The following is a 22349-nucleotide window of genomic DNA, read 5'->3' as shown; positions in this document are numbered from 1 at the left end:
GTATTGAATTGGATGTGTGTGTGTGTGTGTGTGTGTGTGTGTGTGTGTGTGTGTGTGTGTGTGTGTGTGTGTGTTGAATCGAGGTGATTATTAACATTTCGGTGAGTTATCTTGCATTTTTTCCATTACTACAAGTCCTTTTTGTCCTTTTTCTTTTTCTCCTTTTTTTTTTCTCTCTCTCTTGATGACCTTCCACCTGTCCTGTGTCACATCCTTGCTTCTCTTATTCACATGGTACAGTATCTCTCTCTCTCTCTCTCTCTCTCTCTCTCTCTCTCTCTCTCTCTCTCTCTCTCTCTCTCTCTCTCTCTCTCTCTCTCTCTCTCTCTCTCTCTCTCTCTCTCTCTCTCTCTCTCTCTCTCTCTCTCTCTCTCTCTCTCTCTCTCTCTCTCTCTCTCTCTCTCTCTCTCTCTCTCTCTCTCTCTCTCTCTCTCTCTCTCTCAACACCCGAGACAAAGCACAAACTCCCTTTGATGTGTCTCTCTGCAGAAGAAACCTAGGAAGCCTGGAGTCATCTACAATCTCTCTTCCCTTATATTTTCTTCTCTTATATTCTTTCAAGATCATCACATTGCTATTGTTGAATTATTTTCTTAGTTAATTCCCTCCACTTTTTATTTCCTATTGTCAACTCAAATCCTTTCTTTCCCTTTCTTTTCCATCGCATTTTATCCTCTTTCCTTTTCTATACCTTCTATGTCTTTTGTACCTTTCTTTCTCTCCCTTTCTCCTTCCGCTCGACAAGTGGCGGGAAAGAGGCTTAACTGCACAGTCAAAGAAACAGCAAACAGGATTTTTACTGTTGTTGTTTACCCTTGTGTCTCTTTTGCTTGTTCGATGTTTTCAATGTTTTATTTCCAGAGTTCCTTTTCTTCTCCTTTTCTTCTTCTTTTTGTCATTGCTATTGTGTGTGTGTGTGTGTGTGTGTGTGTGTGTGTGTGTGTGTGTGTGTGTGTGTGTGTGTGTGTGTGTGTGTGTGTGTGTGTGTGTGTGTGTGTGTGTCTCTCTCTCTCTCTCTCTCTCTCTCTCTCTCTCTCTCTCTCTCTCTCTCTCTCTCTCTCTCTCTCTCTCTCTCTCTCTCTCTCTCTCTCTCTCTCTCTCTCTCAAGTGAATTTATCAGCGAACCTTTCCTGAACATAGATGTCTCCCTGCAGGAATCCCAGCGACTCGGCAACTGGTCCCAAGGCAACACAGCAGCTGCCCAACAATAACACTAATAACAACAACACCAACGCCCCTGCTGAGGATAACAAGCGGGAGCAGGAAGTGACCGCAGCAGCCCTCGTCACCGCCAACAAGAACAACAACAACACCGCCAAGAGTTTCAATATCCCTTCCTCCAAGACTTCGCAGTCTCACCTGATCATTAATACAGGTGAGGTGTTTGATGCTGCTTCTTGTGACCTTGTCCTTTTTCTTCTTCTTCTTCTTCTTCTTCTTCTTCTTCTTCTTCTTCTTCTTCTTCTTCTTCTTCTTCTTCTTCTGATATCGTCTTCTTCTGATAACGTCTTCTATCTCTTCTTTTTTTCTGTTCTCTTGTTCTTGTTCTTGTTCTTCTGACCTCTTCTTCTGTTTTCTTTTTCTTTTCTTGTTCTTGTTTCTATTCTTGTTCTGATTTCTTCTTGTTTCCTTTTCCTTTTTGTTGTTCTTGCTTCTATTCTTGTTCTTCTGATCTCTTCTTCTTATTATTCTTTTTTCTTTTTCTTGTTCTTGCTCTTATTCTTGTTTTTATTCTTGTTCCTCTGACCCCTTCTTCTTCTTCTTCTTCTTCTTCTTCTTCTTCTTCTTCTTCTTCTTCTTCTTCTTCTTCTTCTTCTTCTTCTTCTTCTTCTTCTTCTTCTTCTTCTTCTTCTTCTTCTTCTTCTAGTCTTGTCTGGTTTGTATCGCTTTCCTCCTTGAAGTTCTTCACACGATCCTTGACACCTCGAAGTTAGAAATCGTATTCTCTCTGCCCCCCCCCCCCCCCTCTCTCTCTCTCTCTCTCTCTCTCTCTCTCTCTCTCTCTCTCTCTCTCTCTCTCTCTCTCTCTCTCTCTCTCTCTCTCTCTCTCTCTCTCTCTCTCTCTCTCTGATAAGGATTATTTTCAAAGGCCTCAGAGATGATTATTCAGGTTTTCACTTGTATCTTTCAATTTATGATGTAGAATCCATGTTAAACTATCATTATAATCATGAAAACACCTTTAAGAACAACACTGATAATAGGAGTCACCTTTAAATGAACATCAGGCGAATTTATGGTTAGAGATGGCAGGTGTTCGTAGGTATACGAGTAAGTGCCTATACAGGGGCTGCCACGTGTAGGCCCAATGATTTCTTTCACCAACCCTTGTTTTTTCATGTTCTTATGACTGCTTCTTGTGTTCCAGGCTCTGCAGCGAATGGCGGTGTTCTAGTTGACTTGAACCATGGCATGACCACTTCGCTCTCCTTCTCCTCCCTGCCAGATCTCTCAGGTTAGTTCCCTCATTCCTTATCTCCCATCACCACCTTTCCCTCCTCATCCTTCTCTTCCTACTTTTCCTTCTCCTACCGTACTACTACTACTACTATTACTATTACTACTACTTGAAATGGAACACAGGAGAATCTTCGTTGAGTCACGGCTGTAATACTATTGACGTTTTCTTAATATTGCTCTCTCCTCTTTACAGAAAACGGGAGTTGTAGCAGTGACCGGTTACATCACCCTTCCATCTCCTCGGGCGTCCACCGTCCCACTCGCCTTCCAGTTTCCTCTTCCCTCGGCTCTCTCTCGTCCATTGATAACGATGAGTCTGATCTAGAGTCGTTCAGTTCACTGGAGGTAGACGTGACTCGCGGGCCAGACACTCCAGACCCTCGTGCTGTGAAAGACAGAAATTTGCTAGACTTTGAGGCTCTCGGTTCATTGTGGCAGAGGCCGAACTGGAAGACTGCAGACTGTGACCCTTTGCTGCGTCCCACCAACGACCTCAGCCCTCACGCCCACGGCCTCTGCACCAACAATGTGAATGAGCTGAGTGAGTGTGGAGCCTTTGTGAAGAGTTTTTATGATAAACCCAAACTGCGGTTAGAGAGTGAGGCGGTGTTGGCCAATGATCCTGGAGATGACAATGGCAACCTGAGGTGGTGTGCAGCCAGCAGCGGCAACAGTCCAGTGCAGGAGTTGTGTGACTCCCTCGCCGCCTCCCCGGACTACGCCTCCGAGGACGAGAACCCGTCTGACATTGAGCAGAAGATGGCAGAGACCAAGGTGAAGATGAACGACGCCATCTTGTCCAATGGGAAGGAGGAGCTGCAGCTGCACGGGAAGAAGCTGAAGCACTACATCAAACACCGAGAGTTGCGGGAGTCTTGCGGCGCCGCCAGCAGCGTCGTGCTGGCCAACAACAACAACAACAATAATAACAACAGCCTCAAGCAGCAGCCAGGCACCCTAAAACTGAGCGACACAGGCGTGGACGACGACAATCGGTACCGCGCCGTGCTCGAGAGTCCCATCGTGGACGCCTACGAGAAGGAGTGTCTCGACGTGCCGGAGAAGATGGTGCGCGAGCTGGAGACGCACACAAAGGAGGGCGGCAGCGCCGATGACTTCATCCCCTGCAAGAAAGAAAAGATGGAGATCAACGAACTTCACAAAAAGTGCCGCAGCGTGGAAGGTGCCGCGGACGGTGCCGCCAACCCGCAGCCCCAGCCTACGCCTTCCCACTGCCCCATCAGGAGGGTGGACGCAGGCGCTAATAAAGAAAACTCTGCTCCAAACGTCACTGATGTAGGTGAGTTCCACCTTGTGTTATTGTGATGCAGTGTTTTACCTCAGCGAGTACTCTCGCTTGTACATGTATGTGATGAGCCTCGTGCGTTGTGTGTGTGTGTGTGTGTGTGTGTGTGTGTGTGTGTGTGTGTGTGTGTAGTAATGATAATAATTACTATTAAAATTTACGGTTTATTTACTTGGCAGCCTTGCCGGCTGAAAAATCAACACATTAATCTTAAATAAGTATCTACATGACGTGTGTGTGTGTGTGTGTGTGTGTGTGTGTGTGTGTGTGTGTGTGTGTGTGTGTGTGTGTGTGTGTGTGTGACAGTCTTATGCTCATTCCTGTACGGTTATTCCCTCACCCCTCCATCTCCTCCCGCCAGACAAACCCCGCGGGCCGCGTGTCAGTTACTGCGGCGTGGAGGCGGCGGCCCTGCGGCGAGACAGCCCCCAGCGGAGACGAGACCGGGTGGCGCACAGGAGGTCGGTACCGCAAGCTTCCCCTAGTCCAGCCGCCAGGGAGAGAGCCAAGCTGGGTTCCCCCGATGGTGGTGAGTACAGCATCCCTTCCTCTCCCGCATGACGCCTCCGGGAAAACAACAAATGAATCCATGTCAAGTTCATTAAAGTAGAGTGCCGGTAGAGGCTTCCGTCTCGCGGCACCTCTGGGCCCTCACGGCAGGAAAAGATGGAAATATTGATTGGTGTGTGTGTGTGTGTGTGTGTGTGTGTGTGTGTGTGTGTGTGTGTGTGACGCGTAGTTCAGCGGGATACATCACCTTCATAACAAAAAGCAGAGGGAGGTTGGGTTTGCCAAGGCCCACGTCCCCTCGCCACGTCCCGGAGCCACGCAGCAAAACACCGTAGCGGGTCTTGCTTACCACACCACTGTCTGTCACTCACGTCCTGCTCGCTTATAAGACGGCTTGCACACATTGCGTGGTTAAGACTCGTGTATAAATCCCCAATAATGAACTGCCTAACCTACCTCATATCATGGTTGTCTTGTTCACCGCTTTGTCTCTCGCTTTATCTCTTTCGGCCAAAATTTTGATCAAAGTCACACACGTGGCCGCGGAAGTTATGGGGTTGGGTTTGATTGAATTGTGAGAAGGGACAGGGATAAGGAAAGCGAATGAGGAAGAAAATAGATAAAAAAAGATAGAAATATGTGATAAATAATATAAAATAATGTGTCAAGGACGGGCAATTTCGAGTATTTATTTTTCCATCATTTGTTCTCCTGTGCCAGAGCTCCTCTTAGAAAAACAAAAAAAGAAACTACTTTCGTTAATAGAGAAATATGATGTGATGTGATGTGTGTGTGTGTGTGTGTGTGTGTGTGTGTGTGTGTGTGTGTGTGTGTGTGTGTGTGTGTGTGTGTGTGTGTGTGTGTGTGTTCTCCATTCCTATTCTTCCTTTCCTCTTCTTCGTAGTCATTCGTCACTGCTTCCCGCAGACGTGACTAGAACACTGCTACTGAGTTGAAAGGCATCAGGGCGTCACACATCAAACACACAAAGCCTTCCTTGCCTTGGTGTGCTAATGAATATCCTTGGCTCGTATTCTGAAACGCCTATATCTCTTAGAGGAATTTTCGAAGGCCACAGAGATGAAGAGTCATGTTCTCAAGGCTGTTTTTCACATTGGTGTTATAATATCCTTGTTAAACTTTCACTAAAATCAAATAACCACTCTTGAGAATCCCAGCAACTTCCGCTTGAGCCTTTTAAACTGTCACTAGAATCATGAAAACTGTCTTGAAAATATTCCAATAACCTTCGCTAGAGCCTTTAAACAATCATTAGAATCAATGAAACACTTGAAAAGCTGCTGAATCCTGTTTAACTATCACTAAAATCACGAAAACACTTAAAAATCCAAATGATTTCACTACAACCCTTTAAACTATCACTAGAATCACGAAAACAATCTTGAAAACCCTAATAATTTTTGCTAAATTTTTTTTTTAAACTACACCAATAAAATATGCAAGAGAACTTAATCTTTAAAAATAGTCGTGATGAGAGAACAAAGCGTTTCAAGTTACAAACCAGGACTTACAGCAGCCAAGTTATAAGATGCGTTGGGCGGGAGTGAGGCGAATGAGGGCGCTGCGAGGCGTGCACGTGAGGCTGCGGATGCTGGCCAGCTTAAGGGAATTGGGTGAGTCAGCGTTATACAACACAGAAGTGAGGGTACAGGGCTGTGAGGTTAGTGGTGTAGGAGGAATCAGCAAGGGTATATGTGGGGAAGGCAAGGAGGAGGAGGAGGAGGAGGAGGAGGAAAACGATGATGTAGCTTAGGGCACAAAAACGAGGCAGAAACGTGTGTGTGTGCGTTTGTGTGTGTGTGTGTGTGTGTGTGTGTGTGTGTGTGTGCGTGTGTGTGTGTGTGTGTAAAAGCTAAATTCTTTACAAATAATGTTTAGGAAAGCTTAAACCCTTTATTTCTTTTTCTACCCTAATTACTAACCCTAAAGATCTTATGTTATGCCTATAAGCTTACTTAATGCGTTTATCTACGTAGAGGCGACGAAGCCCAAGACAAAGATAAGAAAAACTACATACTTCTTTCTTTACCTAAGGCTCCCCACTTGTCTTCTCTCTACCGACATTCCAAGTCTCCCTCGTCTTCCCCCTTCCCTTTTCTTTTTCTGCTCTCCCGGGCATGGCACCTGAAAGTCTTCTCAAGGAACTATACTCAGGCCTGTTTCAGAATTATTGAACATTTTCCAGGGTTATTGATGAGTTTTAAACCTTTTCCAGAATATCGATCATTTTCCAGAATTATCGATCCAGAATTATCGATCATATTCCCTCTGGTTTACATTGCAATGGCCACGATGTAAATACTCAGGCCTGTTTCAGAATTATTGATCGTATTCCCACTGGTTCACAATTGCAATGACCATGATGCAAATACTAACGCCGCGGTTGCAAACATCGTACTCGTATTCCTTGTCCCAGAACCATGGAGTTGGAAAGAGGTGATAACAGGTGCTTTCATGAGCGTGGTGTTCAGATTCCCAGTTGTGAAAGTAATATTTTGGTTATTGCAATTGCGGACTGTTAGGGATATCACCGTCTGAAGCACGTGTGGCGAGGCATATAACAAAACATCGATAGGCCTCCATGGTTTGTTTAGCCCCATTCACTGCTGGACAAATTTCTCCCCATAACCACTTGCAACTTTTCAAGGGATTTTTTTCTTTTGTTACATTCTCTTAAATAGTTCTGTTGTATAGAAAATACTAAAATAATCCCGTTTTCTTCTTTTCCGTCTCCATGTAAATCATCTTTTTTTACAATGCCGTGAATGTCAACAGAAAAGATGACCATAGTATTAAAAGCGGCCAAGTAAAATCACACGATTATTGGTATTCAGATCAAGCTTCTTTTACTAACACACTAGAATGCAGAGACAGATTTAACGGTTAACACAAACTAGGAAGTGAAGTGGTAGCCGCAAAGACCCAGCGAGGCACGTGGGAAGCTTTAGACCTTCTTAGTAAGATTTTTTGTTCCGCATTCACGGTCTTCAGCAAGGGCGGAGATCAGAGCATGGGGCGTTGGCTTGTTTGATGGAGGGGCAAGCATGATAGTGTCTTGGAATAGATGGAACAGCTTGGGTCAGAAGGGGATTGACATGTTAGGACGACAAAGGAAATGCAATGACGGTGATGGAGAAAGAATGTGTAGTGGAATAAGGCTGTGGTGGAGGATGTGAGGTGGATGAAGGATGTGGTGGAAGATGTGTGGTGGATGAAGGAAGTGTGGTGAAGGGTGTATGAGGGAGGATGAGTTACTGAGGAAGTATTGCGTAACTTGGAAGCGCTAGGACGACGCGAGCAAGGAGAATAAGGATCTCATTCACAAACGTTACGGCGCTTTATCTTAACTACATTTAACAAGCTCTAGTGAACGTTATTGGGCTTTTCCAGGAAGTGCTCGCGACTCTAATGACGGTTTAACAAGAATTCTACATTACCAGTGGGAAATACACGGATGAGAACCTGACTAATCATCTCTGTGGCGTTTGAAAATAGTCCTGTGATGTGAGACCAAAGTGCTTCAATAGTCCCGCATTCTGAAACACTTTTGCTCGAACCTCCACTACTCAAAAAGACTAATTGAAGTTACATGTATTTTATGGACATTTTTTTTCTTTTTTTATGATTCTAATGACAGATTAACAACATTTCGACATTACTAACAGGAGAAACACTCTTGAGAACTCGGTTAATCATCTCTGTGACCTTCGAAAATTGTCATAGTGAGAGAGCAAAGCGTTTCGAAATATGGGCCAATATGCGAACCTGAAGAAGGAAGGTTGCCAAGACAGGTATGAGTGTACCCCAGCCCAGGCGCCCCCAGGGAAGCTCCTCAGTGTAGTGATGGCTCGGGTGGTGTGGCGAGCAGACAGCTGGTGACCACATCTTTAAAGGAATGCTCATAAAGGAGTCGATATTATGTCAGATCTAGGCAACGCTGCGAGAGAGAGAGAGAGAGAGAGAGAGAGAGAGAGAGAGAGAGAGAGAGAGAGAGAGAGAGAGAGAGAGAGATTGGACAGGATGGATCAACGAAACTCGTCATCTTCTTTTATCTGTGTTTTTTTCTTTCCTTTATGCAATATCCTCTCTTTATATTGTAGCTTTTTTTCCTGTATACTGTGGCTTCTTCGTCTACACTACACGTACCTTCTCCCTTCGTACTGTAACTGGTTATGTAGTAGAGCAGTGCAATTAAGTCAAAGAGCGTAGTTAATTAAGCCATGAAGGTGCATTGCTGTTTGAAATTCCCTTGCATTCACTTGTATTCGCTGGTACTTAACTCGTATCTAAGAAGGCACTGTATTGCCCCCACGCCCGCCACAGCCAGCGCCCCTCTTGATGATCCGCAGAGGAATGTCGTGAACTCCGTGTTTATTTGTACAACATGAGCGGGAGCGAGATAAGTAAAAAAGGATGCGTGTTACCAGATACACTCTATTTTTTCCGTTGCACTTTTCCTGCTGCACGTTCCCTCGTTAGGATGGCATCGGGCTAATGAAAGTACTGGAAGGATTGTCTTGGCTGACTCCGTTGTTCTCAGCTGAATGGAAAGAGTAATACTTCCCTCTGCACACGTTAATGAAAGCAGCAGGATGGGAAGGGAAGACGGGAGGGAGGACGGGAGGGAGGAGGGGAGGGAAGAAGGCCAAGTGGGCAGCGAGTGTCGGCAGGTCGCGTCTGGCACTCCTCTGGCACTCCCCTCACTGCCAGACGCTTGAGGAAGCCCACAAACCCCACACCCTACAGTACCGTGCCATGAGCAGCACATATGGTGAAGGACTAACCAGAATGTACTCAGATGCACTCCTCGCATTCGTAACCTCATTGACGACCTCACATGAATGATTCTAATAGTGGACAGTGATTGGAAACGTACTTGCCGCGGGTTGTGTTCATTCAGCGAGTCCCCTCAAACCAGGACGGCGCCGGAAGCCTCGCCCAAAGTGTTGTACCGGCCGCGGGATGACACTGGCACCGCTAATATTAAGGGATGAGGCCGCGCCAAGACGTTAAGTTGAAGACGGACCATCGCGCACGGGTACATGATATTCAGTGCCACTGCCTCTTGTACCTCTTTCGAGACGAGAACTTAGCAGTGCTCCTGTGTCTCAGTGGTGGTAATGGTGTGTGTCGCGGTGTCATAGGATCCTTGAGTGCACTACGAGGATCTGCTGCCCAAGTAGTGAAAGTGAGAGTCGTTGAAGTGTTACGGAAAATTGGCATAAATCGCGGTTTGCAATATAGAAAATGGCCTCAAGGATTAGATGCAAGTTTAGCGGTGACAACACGGCCACTCCTTAGGAACCTTATAAGGAGTCTGGTACCTCTAGAAAGCGTGTAACATATGAGTGTCGTCCTGAGGAGCAGGTGTGGATATGTAGTGCCTCTACGGTGACCTACAGTGCCTAGAGGGGTGTGGCCTTGCTGATGGAGGAGCCAGTCACGCCTTGATAAGAGAATATCCTCTTGCATTGTCACAGCACCGACATCTAATCCGGATTAGTGATAATATTGCCGGAAAGTAACAGGAAGCGTCATGTACAGTTACTGATGAATAAGATGGTTTGAAAATAAGAAGGTGTTGATAGTGAACAAGACATACAGTGGAACCAGGAAACATTCGCAGTGACACTATCATAGTCACTCATCTCTCGTCGGTGTTTTCTTTTTTATTGTTTATTTATTTATATAGCAAGATCCGTTAGCGACGTCCTGGCTTTGATATTTTTTGTAACTTTATTTATTTATTTATTAACTTATTTATATATTTAATCTCACATGCTCTTCTGTAACTTTCGTTCTGTGTTATGCTGTGTAGCGTGGCTGTGTTGTGCTGTGTCTGTGGTGTGCTGGTGAGGTTAGGTTAGGTTATATGATACATAGAGTGGCTTTGTCGTGATCTAAATGATGAAATGGTAGAGTTACGATGACAGGGTGACAGGGTGTAGTTAAGTTGAGGTGGGTATGCTGTACGCTGTGTGGTGTGGCTGTGTTGTGCTGTAAGTGGTGTGGTGTGGCTGTGTATGCTGTGTTTTATAAGATAGTGCAGAGTTGCTATGACAGAGCTGAGTGTTGTTAGCTTAGGATAGGTTTGGGTGTGCTGTAAGTGGTGTGGTGTGGCTGTGACGTGCTGTAAGTGACGTTAAGATAATGCAAAGTTGCTATGACAGAGCTGAGTGTTGTTAGGTTATGTTAGGTGTGGGTATGCTACATGTTGTGTAGGCGTCGCTGTGACGTGGAGTGTGTCAGTGATGGTTAGATAGTGCAGAGCTGCGGGTTGAGTCAAGAAGCCTTAGTTCTGCTCACCATCACCACCACCATCACCACCACCACCACTGAATCATTTCCTGGCACGGGCGCGTCAAGTCGTCATTGTCTTACAGAGAATCTTGAGTGACGTAGCTCCGTATTCTTAAACTGTTATCTCATCAGGATTTCTAAAAGGCCACGGAGATGATTAGATGTGTTCTCATGAATGTTTTGTCCATTAATCGCACAAAATGTTTTTTAAACTAGAATCATGGAAATATCCTTGAAAGCAGCAGCAATTTCCTTTAGAGCTTGTTAAACTATTACTAGAATCATTAATATCTAAATAATGCTTTCTAGAGCTTGTTTAATTATCACTAGAATCACAAAAAGCGCTTGAAAGCACCAGTAGCATTCCTTAGAACGTAATTATGAAAACACTCTTGAAAACACCGATAACTTCCCTTAGAACCTATTAAACTCTCACTACCATCACGAAAACACTTGAAAACGCCAACAAGTCTCCCCTTGAATCTGTTATATTGCCACTAGAATCACGAAAACACTTAAAAACGCCAATAACTCCCCCTACAACCAGTTAAATGATTACCGCAGTCATATAAAAACACCCCCAAAACTCACAGTAACTTTTACTAGAGCGTGTTAAATTATACCAAGCAATCACCACAATAACTTCCACTACAACGTGTTAAAAGTTGTCGCAATAAGACGCCGAGACGTTGAAGGATGCGAGGTTGACACAATGCTACAGAAATAACTGTCCGCTTGGTGGGGTTCGCGTGGAGACCTGAGGAAAATGTTTAACCTGTGGCACTTGTAGCGGCTGTTTTTTTGGTGGCAGTGATGGCATCCCCGAACTCGTCTCCCTCCCTCCCTCCCTCTCTCTCTCTCTCTCTCTCTCTCTCTCTCTCTCTCTCTCTCTCTCTCTCTCTCTCTCTCTCTCTCTCTTACATGAAAACGCTCAGAATTCTTTGCAAATATATTTAAACAAAGAAATAATCCAAACAAGAGAAAGATAAAGAGAAAAAGAAACAAGAAAAAAAACAAGAAGGAATAAAATGGAGAAGGAGAAAGAGAATGAGCATGAAGAGGAAGAGGAGGAGGAGGAGGAGGAGGAGGAGGAGGAGGAGGAGGAGGAGGAGGAGGAAGAATACGTTCTTTATCACTTTATCTTCCTCCAGACGCCTGTTGTAAGTGTGGTGGTGAGCGTCATCTGCCTTGCTGGTGCTTGTGGGAAGGTGGTGGTGGTGGTAGTGGTGGTGGTGGTGGTGGTGGTGGTGGTGGTAGTGGGGTGTGGGCGGCAGAGTTCTTGAGAGTTTTATGCGAGTTTCTCTATCGCATTATTTTTATCGTGTTCGTAAAAGGAAAGACGTGAAGGAGGTTATGACTGTAAAGAATAAAAGGATAAGGAAAAGGAGGTTGTGAACGTGTTGCTCCTCCTCCTCCTCCTCCTCCTCCTCCTCCTCCTCCTCCTCCTCCTCCTCCTTTTTTCTGCATTTTTTCCCTTTTGATAGTGATTTTTCCTTTTTTAGCATATTTCCAAAGATTTCAGAGCGTAAGAGAGAGAGAGAGAGAGAGAGAGAGAGAGAGAGAGAGAGAGAGAGAGAGAGAGAGAGAGAGAGAGAGAGAGAGAGAGAGAATAAGTCATGAAGCCAAATTAAAATCAGGGTTCATAAGTTCAGGTGAAGCTAAAACGAATAAAAAAAAAAAAAAACGAATAAGTGAGTGAGTGAGATGTTAACGCGAGAAGCAGGGAGGGGAAGAGAGAAGCAGAGGGAGGGAAGGTCGAGGAGGCTGGGCAGGTCGTAGGAGGTCAGGCAAAAAGGTCACATAAACACATATCATATTACCTCCCCTTCCTCTCTATATCACCCACCTCTACCCGTCCTCCACGCTGCGCCTCACCTACACACACACACACACACACACACACACACACACACACACACACACACACACACACACACACACACACACACACACACACACACACACACACACACAACCCACGTATTTATATCCTCAACAAGTAATAATAGCAGTAGGGCACACCTTTCTCCTCCTCTACTTACTGTATCTTGTTTCTATCTTTCTTTACCACACCAGTGATCGTTTACACCCACCCCCAACAAGTAACAATAGCATTAGGGCGTGCCTTCCTCTTTTACGTACACCAACTTGGATTTCTACCTTCCTCAATAAGCAATAGTATCTGTAGATTACAATTTTCTCTGGTAGTGTAGCTTTTATTTTTGTTCTAGCAGTATAGTACAGTACATAGTATTAAACGTTTTAACTCTCCTCAACAAGTAATAGTGGCAGTACTTAACATTTTTCTCTCCTTTTAAATTGTAGCGGTTTTTTTTTCTCTAACAATGTCTTATACCAGTAAACATTTACACCCCTCTCTACAAAATTTGATAGATGTTTGTTATATCTTTCTCTTCGTTTATACCGTTGCTGGTTTTCTCTAATAGCTAGTGTTGAGTATTGTGGTTGAATCAAACTGTCTGGTTAGGACCCAAAATTCTGTTGCTGCTTGAGATTTACTTGTATTCATTTATATTTTCCGCCTCGTGCTGCCGCTCCCTGGCACTCCTTCACCCTTGCACAGTTAGCACTCATACCACAGTGCCAAGTGGGAGTGTCACAGCCCAACACGTGGTCGTCTCATATTATCAGAGGTGTGGCTATGAATCCACATTTTGAAGCGTTTGTTCTCCCATCTAGACTATTTTCAAAGGCCACAAAGATAATTAGCCTGGTTCTCAAGTGTTTCTCCTGTTAATAATGTAGAAACGTTAATCTGCCTCTAGAACCATAAAACCTAATCTAACTTCAACTGTAGCCTTTTAAAAGTTATCGGGGTGCGGTGCAAAAGTGTTTCAGAATATGGTCCTTAGATATGTGTTTTGAAACGCTTTGTTCTCACATCAGAAGTATTTTCAAAGGCCACAGAGATAAGTTTGTATCTCTAACGTCATCGTTCCACCAATAACAGATTTTGCATCTATTTTCGTATAGTCGTGTGTTGAAGAGGAAGGGAGATGTGTAGGTGAGGGTATTGTGAGTGGATGAGTGAATGTGGGTATGTGTGAGTGGATGAGTGGATGTGGGTGGATGTGAGGGCGTGCAGGACATAGTGGTTACCTTAAGAAAGGGAAGAGTGTGTGGTAAGCAGAGCAAAGAAGGGAGAAGGGAACAGAACACACAAGCAGCCCGTGCAAGCCTCCGCTCCCCTCTTTTAATGCAGGCCACTACCACCTTTTCCCTTCAGCTTCAAATCAGCGAACACAAGAGCATCAATACATTTCAAAGCATTTCCTTGACACGTTTATAGCCGAGCATTATTCCTTTCCCGAAATTCTCGATGTAAGAGTGAATTCGTAGTAACGTCTCAAGAAGCAAGGCTGTTAGGGTGCTAGAGGCGACTGGCAACTTTACCAATTGATGTTGATGTCTGTTTGGTGAATGGTGACGACAGACCATCCTGCCTTTCTCCTGCCAAAGGGGAGTTCAGTGTAGATTTGCGATGAGGGGAGCAAGGACAGTATTCTTAAACGTTTCGGCGTCTTATCTCAATTTCTTTTTAACAAGCTTTACTAGAAGTTATTGGGGTTTGCAAAGAGTGAATGCTTCTCGTGATAGTTTTACAGGCTATGATGGAAGCTACTGGGATTTCCAAGGTTGTTTCCATTGTTCTAATGAGTGTTTGGCAGAGTATTTAGTAGTTACTGGCGCTTTTAAGGATGTTTTCGTGGTTTTAGTGAAAATTTAACTGGCTGCATAGAAGTTATTGAAATTTTCAAGAGTGTTTTCATGACTAACCTTAGTTTAACAATAAATCTGCAAAATCATTGGGACAAATAGACGTGAGACCTTTGAAAATATAGTCCTAATAGGAAAACATAGCCACTCAAAAAATACGTGCGAGCCACAGCGTTCGTGTACCGGAAGCGGATCCGTGTATAAGGAAATGCATTACAAGTGGATATCAAACAAGTGTGAGTCCATAACTAAACTTACCTTTAACAACATTTCCTACTTGCACACTACTATGCATAAACTATAGGGAAAATTAATTACAGCATAGAGGAAAAAGACCGTCCTTTCTGCTACTAATCTTTATAGGAAAGGGTAGACATGCTGGGTGTGGTGACGTATTGTTTGTTTAGTGCTGGTGAAGGGTTAGGGAAGGCCAGGGGAAGAATGTGCAAGGTCTTAGAAAACATTCCCTTTGTGCATATTAAGAGGAGGACCGTGAAGTGCAAAGAACGGACAAGGACAAGTGTGGGGGGCGTGTGGGAAGAGAGAACTGTGTGTGTGTGTGTGTGTGTGTGTTAGGGTAAAAGGTAAGAAAAAAGTATGGAGGTGAAAATTTAATGAACGATAGAACAGATGTTAGAGAGAGAGAGAGAGAGAGAGAGAGAGAGAGAGAGAGAGAGAGAGAGAGAGAGAGAGAGAGAGAGAGAGAGAGAGAGAGAGAGAGAGAGAGAGAGAGAGAGAGAGAGAGAGAGAGAGAGAGAGAGAGAGAGAGATGGGAGGAAAACGGTTAGGGTAAGTTAGGCGGAGTTATATTAGGTTAGCTCAGATTAAGTTAGGATGGTTCAGGGGAGGATAGACAAGATATCTAAACCTAACCTAACCTAACCTGTGCTGTCCCGAACCAAATATAGTGCGGGAAAGAGGCGACGGAAGGCTTGATGATCCCTTAGCTGTGACGCCATGCAATGCCTCGCTTGTTCGTGTGGCAGCGGATATGCTCGTGACGTCACTCATTCCACCGCCCTGGGCATTCCCTTCCCGCCAGACGCTTCCTGTTTGCCTCTGGGAGCTCCTCGTCACTCTGCCCCCTTGGACACCATACCCCCTTGAAGAATTACATCCACTGCACCTTGTTAGTTTTTCGCTATGGTCATGAAAGTACCGATTCCTTCCACTGCAGTCTGTTCACTTATAGCTAGAATCATGAAAGCATCAATTACTACCACTGCAGCCTGTTAATTTCTCGTTAGGATTACGAAAACACTTGTTATTTCCACTGCAGCCTGTTCACGTCTTGCAAGAATCATGAAAGCATTTAAAAACTCCCGTAACTTTCATTGAATCATGTTAAACTATCATTAGAATCGTGAAAATATTTTGAATTTTAGTAGGTATCATTAAAGGCTCTTAAATCATCACTGTAATCATGAAAGTACTTGAAAATCCCCTGTAACTTCCACTATAACCTGTTAAGCTATCATTGGAATCATGAAAATAATTGAAAATATTTACTAGAGCCAATTAATCTATCACTCTAATCACGAAAACACCCGAAAATCCTCGTCTTGAAGTGAAACAAACTAAAAAACTCCCTCAAATCTAGGAAAATTTTATCATCAGTATTACAAACATTGATGTAGTTTTAGGCACGTTAGGTTAGATAGTTTTCCAATGCAATCAGGAAAGGTATTAGTAGGTTATTTAGCAGTGTTTCAGGGCTATCAGGAAAGCTATTAGTAGGTTAGGTAGCAGTGTTTCAGAGCTATCAGAAAGCTATTAGGTTAAGTAGCAGTGTTCCAGAGCTATCAGGAAAGCTATTAGTTACACAACATTGGGAACACTTGGACATATCACACGTCTCTCTCAGTACCTGAATGGGTGTCGAGGGAGGGTGACAGAGTGAACGGTGATTGACAGAATGAGTCTTGATTGTTGGAAGACCCACGACCAATGAATTGATTATTAACTTCTTCACCCGTACTCTAAACTTCTCTCTCTCTCTCTCTCTCTCTCTCTCTCTCTCTCTCTCTCTCTCTCTCTCTCTCTCTCTCTCTCTCTCTCTCTCTCTCTCTCTCTCTCTCTCTCTCTCTCTCTCTCTCTCATACCCACCCCCAGGACTGTCTCGTGTTACAGTGAGCACCGAAGAACGAGGGAGAGAGAAAAAATCATAACTCAAGACGTGAAAACTTGTACTCTCGATGCTTTTATTTAGTCCCACTCCTCTTTCCTTCCTTCCACGTGCAGTAACCCTTTATGTCTTCTTCCTTTTATTCATCCTTTATTCATCTCAGGACAGTAATGATTAAGTTTAGTTACTCTAAGTACAAACATACGTGCGTCTAGTTACCATCTATCATTTCTGTCCTTCACTTGCGTCTCATTTTAATCCTCGCAGCTTCTACTCTTTTTTTCCTTCGCATCTCATTCCTTGCATTCCTTCATTTGCGTCTCACTGTAATCTTCACGACTTCTCTCTTTTCCTTCACCACCTATTCCTTTTGTTCCTTCCCTTCCCTTACGTATCATTTTAATCCTCACGACTTCTCTCTTTTGTTCTTCATTACCTATTCCTCTTGTTCGTTCATTTGCGTCTCATTTTAATTCTTACGGTTTCTCTTCTTTCTTCCTTTACCTGCTATTCCTTTTTTTCCGTTCATTTCCGTCTAATTTTTCTTTCTTCACCCTTAACCTCTCTGTCCCTTCCTTCGTCTTTTACTATCGAACATCCTTTACTTTAGATCATGCTCCTTACCACAAGCAGCGTCGTGGGGGCCAACAGGTCTGCTTCTGTTTGATCCTCATTCTTGCTCCTGCAGTAAAAATGATGAGTTAAGAGATGGAAGTTTGGAGCTAAGAGGAAGGAGTTTGGAGTTAGGAGGAAGGCAGTTGGAGTTGGGAGGGAATTGGAATAAAGAGGAAGGAAGGAAGTATCGGAGGAAGGTAAAGAGGTTTTAAGAGGAAAGAGGTTTGGGTCAGTAGGAAGAAGATTAAATTTAGGAAGAAGCAGCTTAGAGTTAACCTCCCTTTCCTTGCTCTTCTTACCCCCTTCTCGGTCTTCTCAACTTCGTAATCCTCTCCACTATCATAAGTCACATCCTCTTCCTTGTTATCTGCCTCGTCTTTCCGTCTTTCATAGTCACCCTTCGCTCTTCGTTCTCTATCACTTCACTTCCTCCCCCCGTCCTTGCTCCCCACTCCCTACAGAGAGAGAGAGAGAGAGAGAGAGAGAGAGAGAGAGAGAGAGAGAGAGAGAGAGAGAGAGAGAGAGAGAGAGGCGGTTGGAAGTGTTACGATGACTCAGTTTCATGACTCACGCCTTTGGATTCCAACACGAGTGACTGTGACCCTGAGGAACCTCTGTTATTTGTACTATTTGTATGTTGTTTTCTCTCCATCCAACATTCCCACAGTAGAATTAGAGATTTGTTCATCCTTTTCACCTCTACATCAGTAAACAACGCTCCATATGTTACATTTCTCCCTTAATATTCAAATTGTTGCACTTTTTCCGTAGTTTTTAGCATTTCTTGTTGTGTTTCCCAGAGAGAGAGAGAGAGGAGAGAGAGAGAGAGAGAGAGAGAGAGAGAGAGAGAGAGAGAGAGAGAGAGAGAGATGATTCAAAGAGAAGTCCTGAGAGTGAGTTAACATTGCCTTGCATCAGTCAAGGCCGCTCAGAGGAACACAAGGGAAGAACAAGCAGCAACAGATATTTTGGTCCTTACGAAGCTCAGTGATGGGCTGTTATTATTATTATTATTATTATTATTATTATTATTATTATTATTATTATTATTATTATTATTATTATTATCGTCATCATCTTAGTTATTATGGCTATTACTATAATCACTACTGGAGCCTGCTAGTTGTGTGCAGTGAAAATAAAACATTGAGACGTTTGTGAATAGTGTCCGTGTTGGTGTGGGTATTTATCGATTTCTGCCTGTGTGGTGAGTAGCTCAAAACTGTCACGCTGAAATAAAGCGGAGGGCAAGAGTCCAAGGTGTGCCGCCCCCCGGTGCCTGCTGGCCTTGTAGACTATGGCGGTACTGACCGGAACCTGCCGCTAACCTCCCGGGCCCTGAACCTGCCCGCCCAGTGGTCCATACGGGTGCCCTACGGTCCACCATGAACATAATAAGCCGGGCAGTGCAACCGCTGCGGCGACTCGTCAAGTCTGACTTCGACTTCTCCAACATGGATGACTTTCAGTACGACGACGAGTATGACGAGGAAGGTAAGGCTCGTAAGAATAGAGGAACATAAAATAATGGAATTTGCAGAAGCCATCAGGCCCACACGTGGCAGCCATAAAAACAAAACTCTGGGTTCGGTTTTTGTAATGTTTTGCTCTCTCTCTCTCTCTCTCTCTCTCTCTCTCTCTCTCTCTCTCTCTCTCTCTCTCTCTCTCTCTCTGACCTTAGAACTACTGAAACATCTTTGAAAACCCGAATATCTTCCCTTATACCCTTGAAAACACTCGATACTCCTGGCCTGTATTCTGAAACGCTTTTGATTCTTTTGAAAGGCCGTAGAGTCGAGTGTGTTTACCGTAGATGATGCAGAATCCTTTTTAAACCATCATTAGAATCACGAGAACACCTTTGACGCCGAAACGTTTGAAAATGGGATCCGAGTGTCATCACCTTTATTGGAACAAGATGCTACCTCGAGCGGAAAGAAAGTCTTCGACGCGGGGAGAGAGAGAGAGAGAGAGAGAGAGAGAGAGAGAGAGAGAGAGAGAGAGAGAGAGAGAGAGAGAGAGAGAGATTTTCTCTTCAAGACACTATACTTTTTCGATACTTATCAATACGAGTAGATGGCAGACATGATGATGCGCCAGAGTATTATCTCGTATAGATTATGCCCCTTTTATATTTCCCATCCTCCTTTCATACTCCTTCATACTTTTCTTTTCTTAGTGCTTGCTTGCTTAGTGACTGCTATTCTTGTCACGTCACTTCGGCTTCTACTACCTGCTTTATTTTCTATTATTTCTTTTTTTTTCTTTCTTCATGTCTTTCATGAAACATTGCGATGTGTTGCTCCTGACCTGGAGTGCTTCACCTCGGACTTCATGAATGTTGTCTGTGTGAAGAATCGGTCCACCTCTCATTCTGTGAGAGTGAATGACTGCTTTGTGTGACGCGATGGCCTGGCCTGACCCGCCTCTCTGCCTCTCGGGCACCAGGCCGCCTCGCCCAGGATGTGATGAACCTGTTGAGACGGAATATTGATTATCCCCGGGACCAACAGCGGCCGAGGCTCCAACAGTGACAAGTGTGTTCAATATGACATCCGGCCCAAACACAGCACGTGGACGGCTTCGGGTTCACGGCTGTGGTAATGTTAAGGAAAATCTGCAGTTTGCCTGTTGCCAGTGGCAACGCGGGTGCCGTCCCCCGTAGGTTGGCGGGGCGCAGGAGTGAGTTCGCGTCGAGGCTGAGGGAACGGTGGCCCGGAAGCTTCCCGCAGGATTCTCGCTCCGGTCCGGCGTCCCGCTGCCACCCTCACCGCCAGGCCGACCGCTCTGGGCCGACCCGGTAGTGGTCAGTGCTTCTTGTGAAGTTCTGTCAGCATTTTGTCAAATTTGTTCGCGATTAGCGACTTTAAAGACTTGTCTGCGAACCATCAGTGTGGTGTTCTTAAAGTGGGATTCTCCCCCTTCTATTCTGTTTCCATCGTAGTGTGCCCCTCCCCCTGCTCGCCCCGCCTCTATGCGTTGAACTGCTCGTCTCATGTGAGCGTCGGAGAAGCGTGCCATGGAACAAATTTGAAAAGGCAGCAACAGTCTTTCCTTGCATGGCTTGCTCGTGGATAGATCCTGTGGCCAGGCTCATGTCTCTCACCCTCTGAACCCTTCGCTTGGCGTTGCTTGATTTGACCTCATGAAAATCTCTACGAGTCATGATCGTGCTCGTGTGGCGACGTGTGGGAGCGGGAGGAGCGACGTGGTTTTATACTACAACAGCTGCAGTCCCCCAGCAGGGCCCTGCTTGCCTGGCCCCATCCCCACCCGTATCCATCCACACACACCCTGCCATTACTCCTCTCTTATCTACGGTTACCCAAACTCAAACTTTTGTCTGGTGGTTCATCCAAGACGACTTCCGCTTTCCCCAAACAATCCCGCGTTTCTTCCAAAATGTGCCAAGTCTCCTCGAGTCCCTGCCTAACTCGTTATAAACTGTACCCTGCCTCCTCCAAGCCGTCTCGAACGTCTTCCAAGTCCTCGGCAGCAGGTATATACCGATTTCCATCAAAGTATGCTGGAATTTTAAAACATTTGCGTATCTACAATATTTACTAACTTTTATTAAAAATTCTCAACTGATGTTCGTTAAGAGAGAGAGAGAGAGAGAGAGAGAGAGAGAGAGAGAGAGAGAGAGAGAGAGAGAGAGAGAGAGAGAGAGAGAGAGAGAGAGAGAGAGAGAGAGAGAGAGAGAGAGAGAGACTTTAATCATACATGTGTAAATAATGTAGTAGATATCAAGTGAACATTCTAAAGATAGCTCAAACTATTCACTACTGATCTGTTACCATTCCTCACTGCACTCGTCTACCAGTATTATCAACCAAAATAAAATGAGTGCCAAAATAAGACTAAAGGTTATAGAATATTTACAGTAATCTCTCCATCACTCATTCTTTTGCATTGTCTCGGCAGGAGAGTTCGATGTTTACACCATGGAGGCCGCGATGCCCAAGATTGACTGGGACACCATCGAGGCACATCTTCGGGCCACCAAGGAGGAGGAGAGGAGGGTGAGTACTACCACATTAACCCTTTCAATGCAGCTTCGATCAGAAATTATGCACAGGGTTTCGTAATTTTCATTCACGTGGCCCTATAACATTTCTCTCTTCCTCTGACTCACTGCACGTGCAGCTATTTGGGTAACTGTTCTGAAAGTTGTAACTTAACTTGTGTCGTGGATTGTACATTAGAGTAACACTTAGGGAAGTGTTAAATTTGAGGAACGAATGGTTAGCATTTAAGAGAGAGAGAGAGAGAGAGAGAGAGAGAGAGAGAGAGAGAGAGAGAGGAGAGAGAGAGAGAGAGAGAGGAAGCACGTGGTAACGGCAGACACGCGTGAAGGAGAAAAGGAAATCGTTCTATCCAACAAACTGTCCGAACCTTGAGAAATTATTTATTTACCTGCACTGAATCGCAGCTCCATTTACACCTTCCTGCCAACGCCGGCCGCTGTGTCTGAGTGTCCACGGGGGCGCTGCGTGGTTACAGTAGCGAGTATTGGCGTGTTGAATCTGTTTACGTAGACTCGTAGGATGTAGTGTCTCCGTGTTCGTAAAGTTCGCGACGTCATGAATAGCTGGAGGCCGCCAGCTGAGCGTGGAGAGTGTGGAGTGAACAGTGAGCGGGAGGCGAGGCGGCACCAGTGCTGTATGGACTGTGTGTCTGAGGTGCAGCGTGCTGTGCTGTGCTGTTATGTTATGTTGTACGTGCACACACACACACACACACACACACACACACACACACACACACACACACACACACACACACACACACACACACACACACACACACGCGCGCGCCCGTATTTGTGAGTCGACATATGAAAGTTTCCCAGTGTGTGTAGTGTGAGGGAGGTGTTTTTCCCTCCATCAGCGCAGTGCTTCGGTCTAGGTTCTGTGTTCAAGTGTTTGAAGTCTCGTGTCGGGACGTGATGTGGCATTGTTATCCAGTGTTTCCTCGAAGGGTGGATGTACTAAAGAGAACATTTTATGTTTGTTATCATTAGTCATTATCGAATTGTTGCTAAAATGTGAATAATGAAGAAAGAAATGAAGGGGAAAATTTAGAGAAAACTGTTTAAAAGTGTGTGTATATTAAAAAAAAAATGTGGGAGAAACCTGCTTACTCATAAAGAAATTAATATTACAAAGGAAAAATAAGTCAATTAATGAATGAAAATTGATCGGTAAAACTAACTTCAAGAACAAAGCATATAAAAAACTAATTGAGTAATTATTTCTGGCATGTTGCAAACGA

General features: G+C 44.6%; 1 protein-coding gene and 1 long non-coding RNA gene across 5 annotated transcripts in view; one reads left to right on the top strand and one right to left on the bottom strand.

Moving 5' to 3' along the window:
* Nucleotides 1-22349, top strand: part of LOC135112645 (schwannomin-interacting protein 1-like) — a 48841-nt gene that overhangs the window by 13973 nt on the left and 12519 nt on the right. For all 3 annotated transcript variants that reach the window (XM_064027234.1, XM_064027235.1, XM_064027233.1), the window contains 5 exons: nt 1155-1375; nt 2369-2455; nt 2654-3760; nt 4128-4295; nt 21000-21097. In XM_064027234.1, the coding sequence (XP_063883304.1) occupies nt 1155-1375; nt 2369-2455; nt 2654-3760; nt 4128-4295; nt 21000-21097 (1681 nt within the window). The remainder of the gene's footprint in view (nt 1-1154; nt 1376-2368; nt 2456-2653; nt 3761-4127; nt 4296-20999; nt 21098-22349) is intronic.
* On the bottom strand, nt 3447-21728 carry LOC135112649 (uncharacterized). Of its 2 annotated transcripts, XR_010274524.1 has the most exons (4): nt 21492-21728; nt 17085-17142; nt 4107-4330; nt 3447-3584 (listed from the first exon to the last, which is right to left on the bottom strand). It is a non-coding gene; the product is annotated as an uncharacterized LOC135112649 (long non-coding RNA). The 2 variants fall into 2 exon arrangements; XR_010274525.1 differs by lacking the exon at nt 17085-17142.

The sequence above is a fragment of the Scylla paramamosain genome, chromosome 24, assembly GCF_035594125.1.
Source record: "Scylla paramamosain isolate STU-SP2022 chromosome 24, ASM3559412v1, whole genome shotgun sequence".
In the NCBI taxonomy this organism is placed as follows: Eukaryota; Metazoa; Arthropoda; class Malacostraca; order Decapoda; family Portunidae; genus Scylla; species Scylla paramamosain.
Note: the sequence above shows the minus strand (reverse complement) of the source record. Positions and strands in the feature narration are given on the sequence as shown.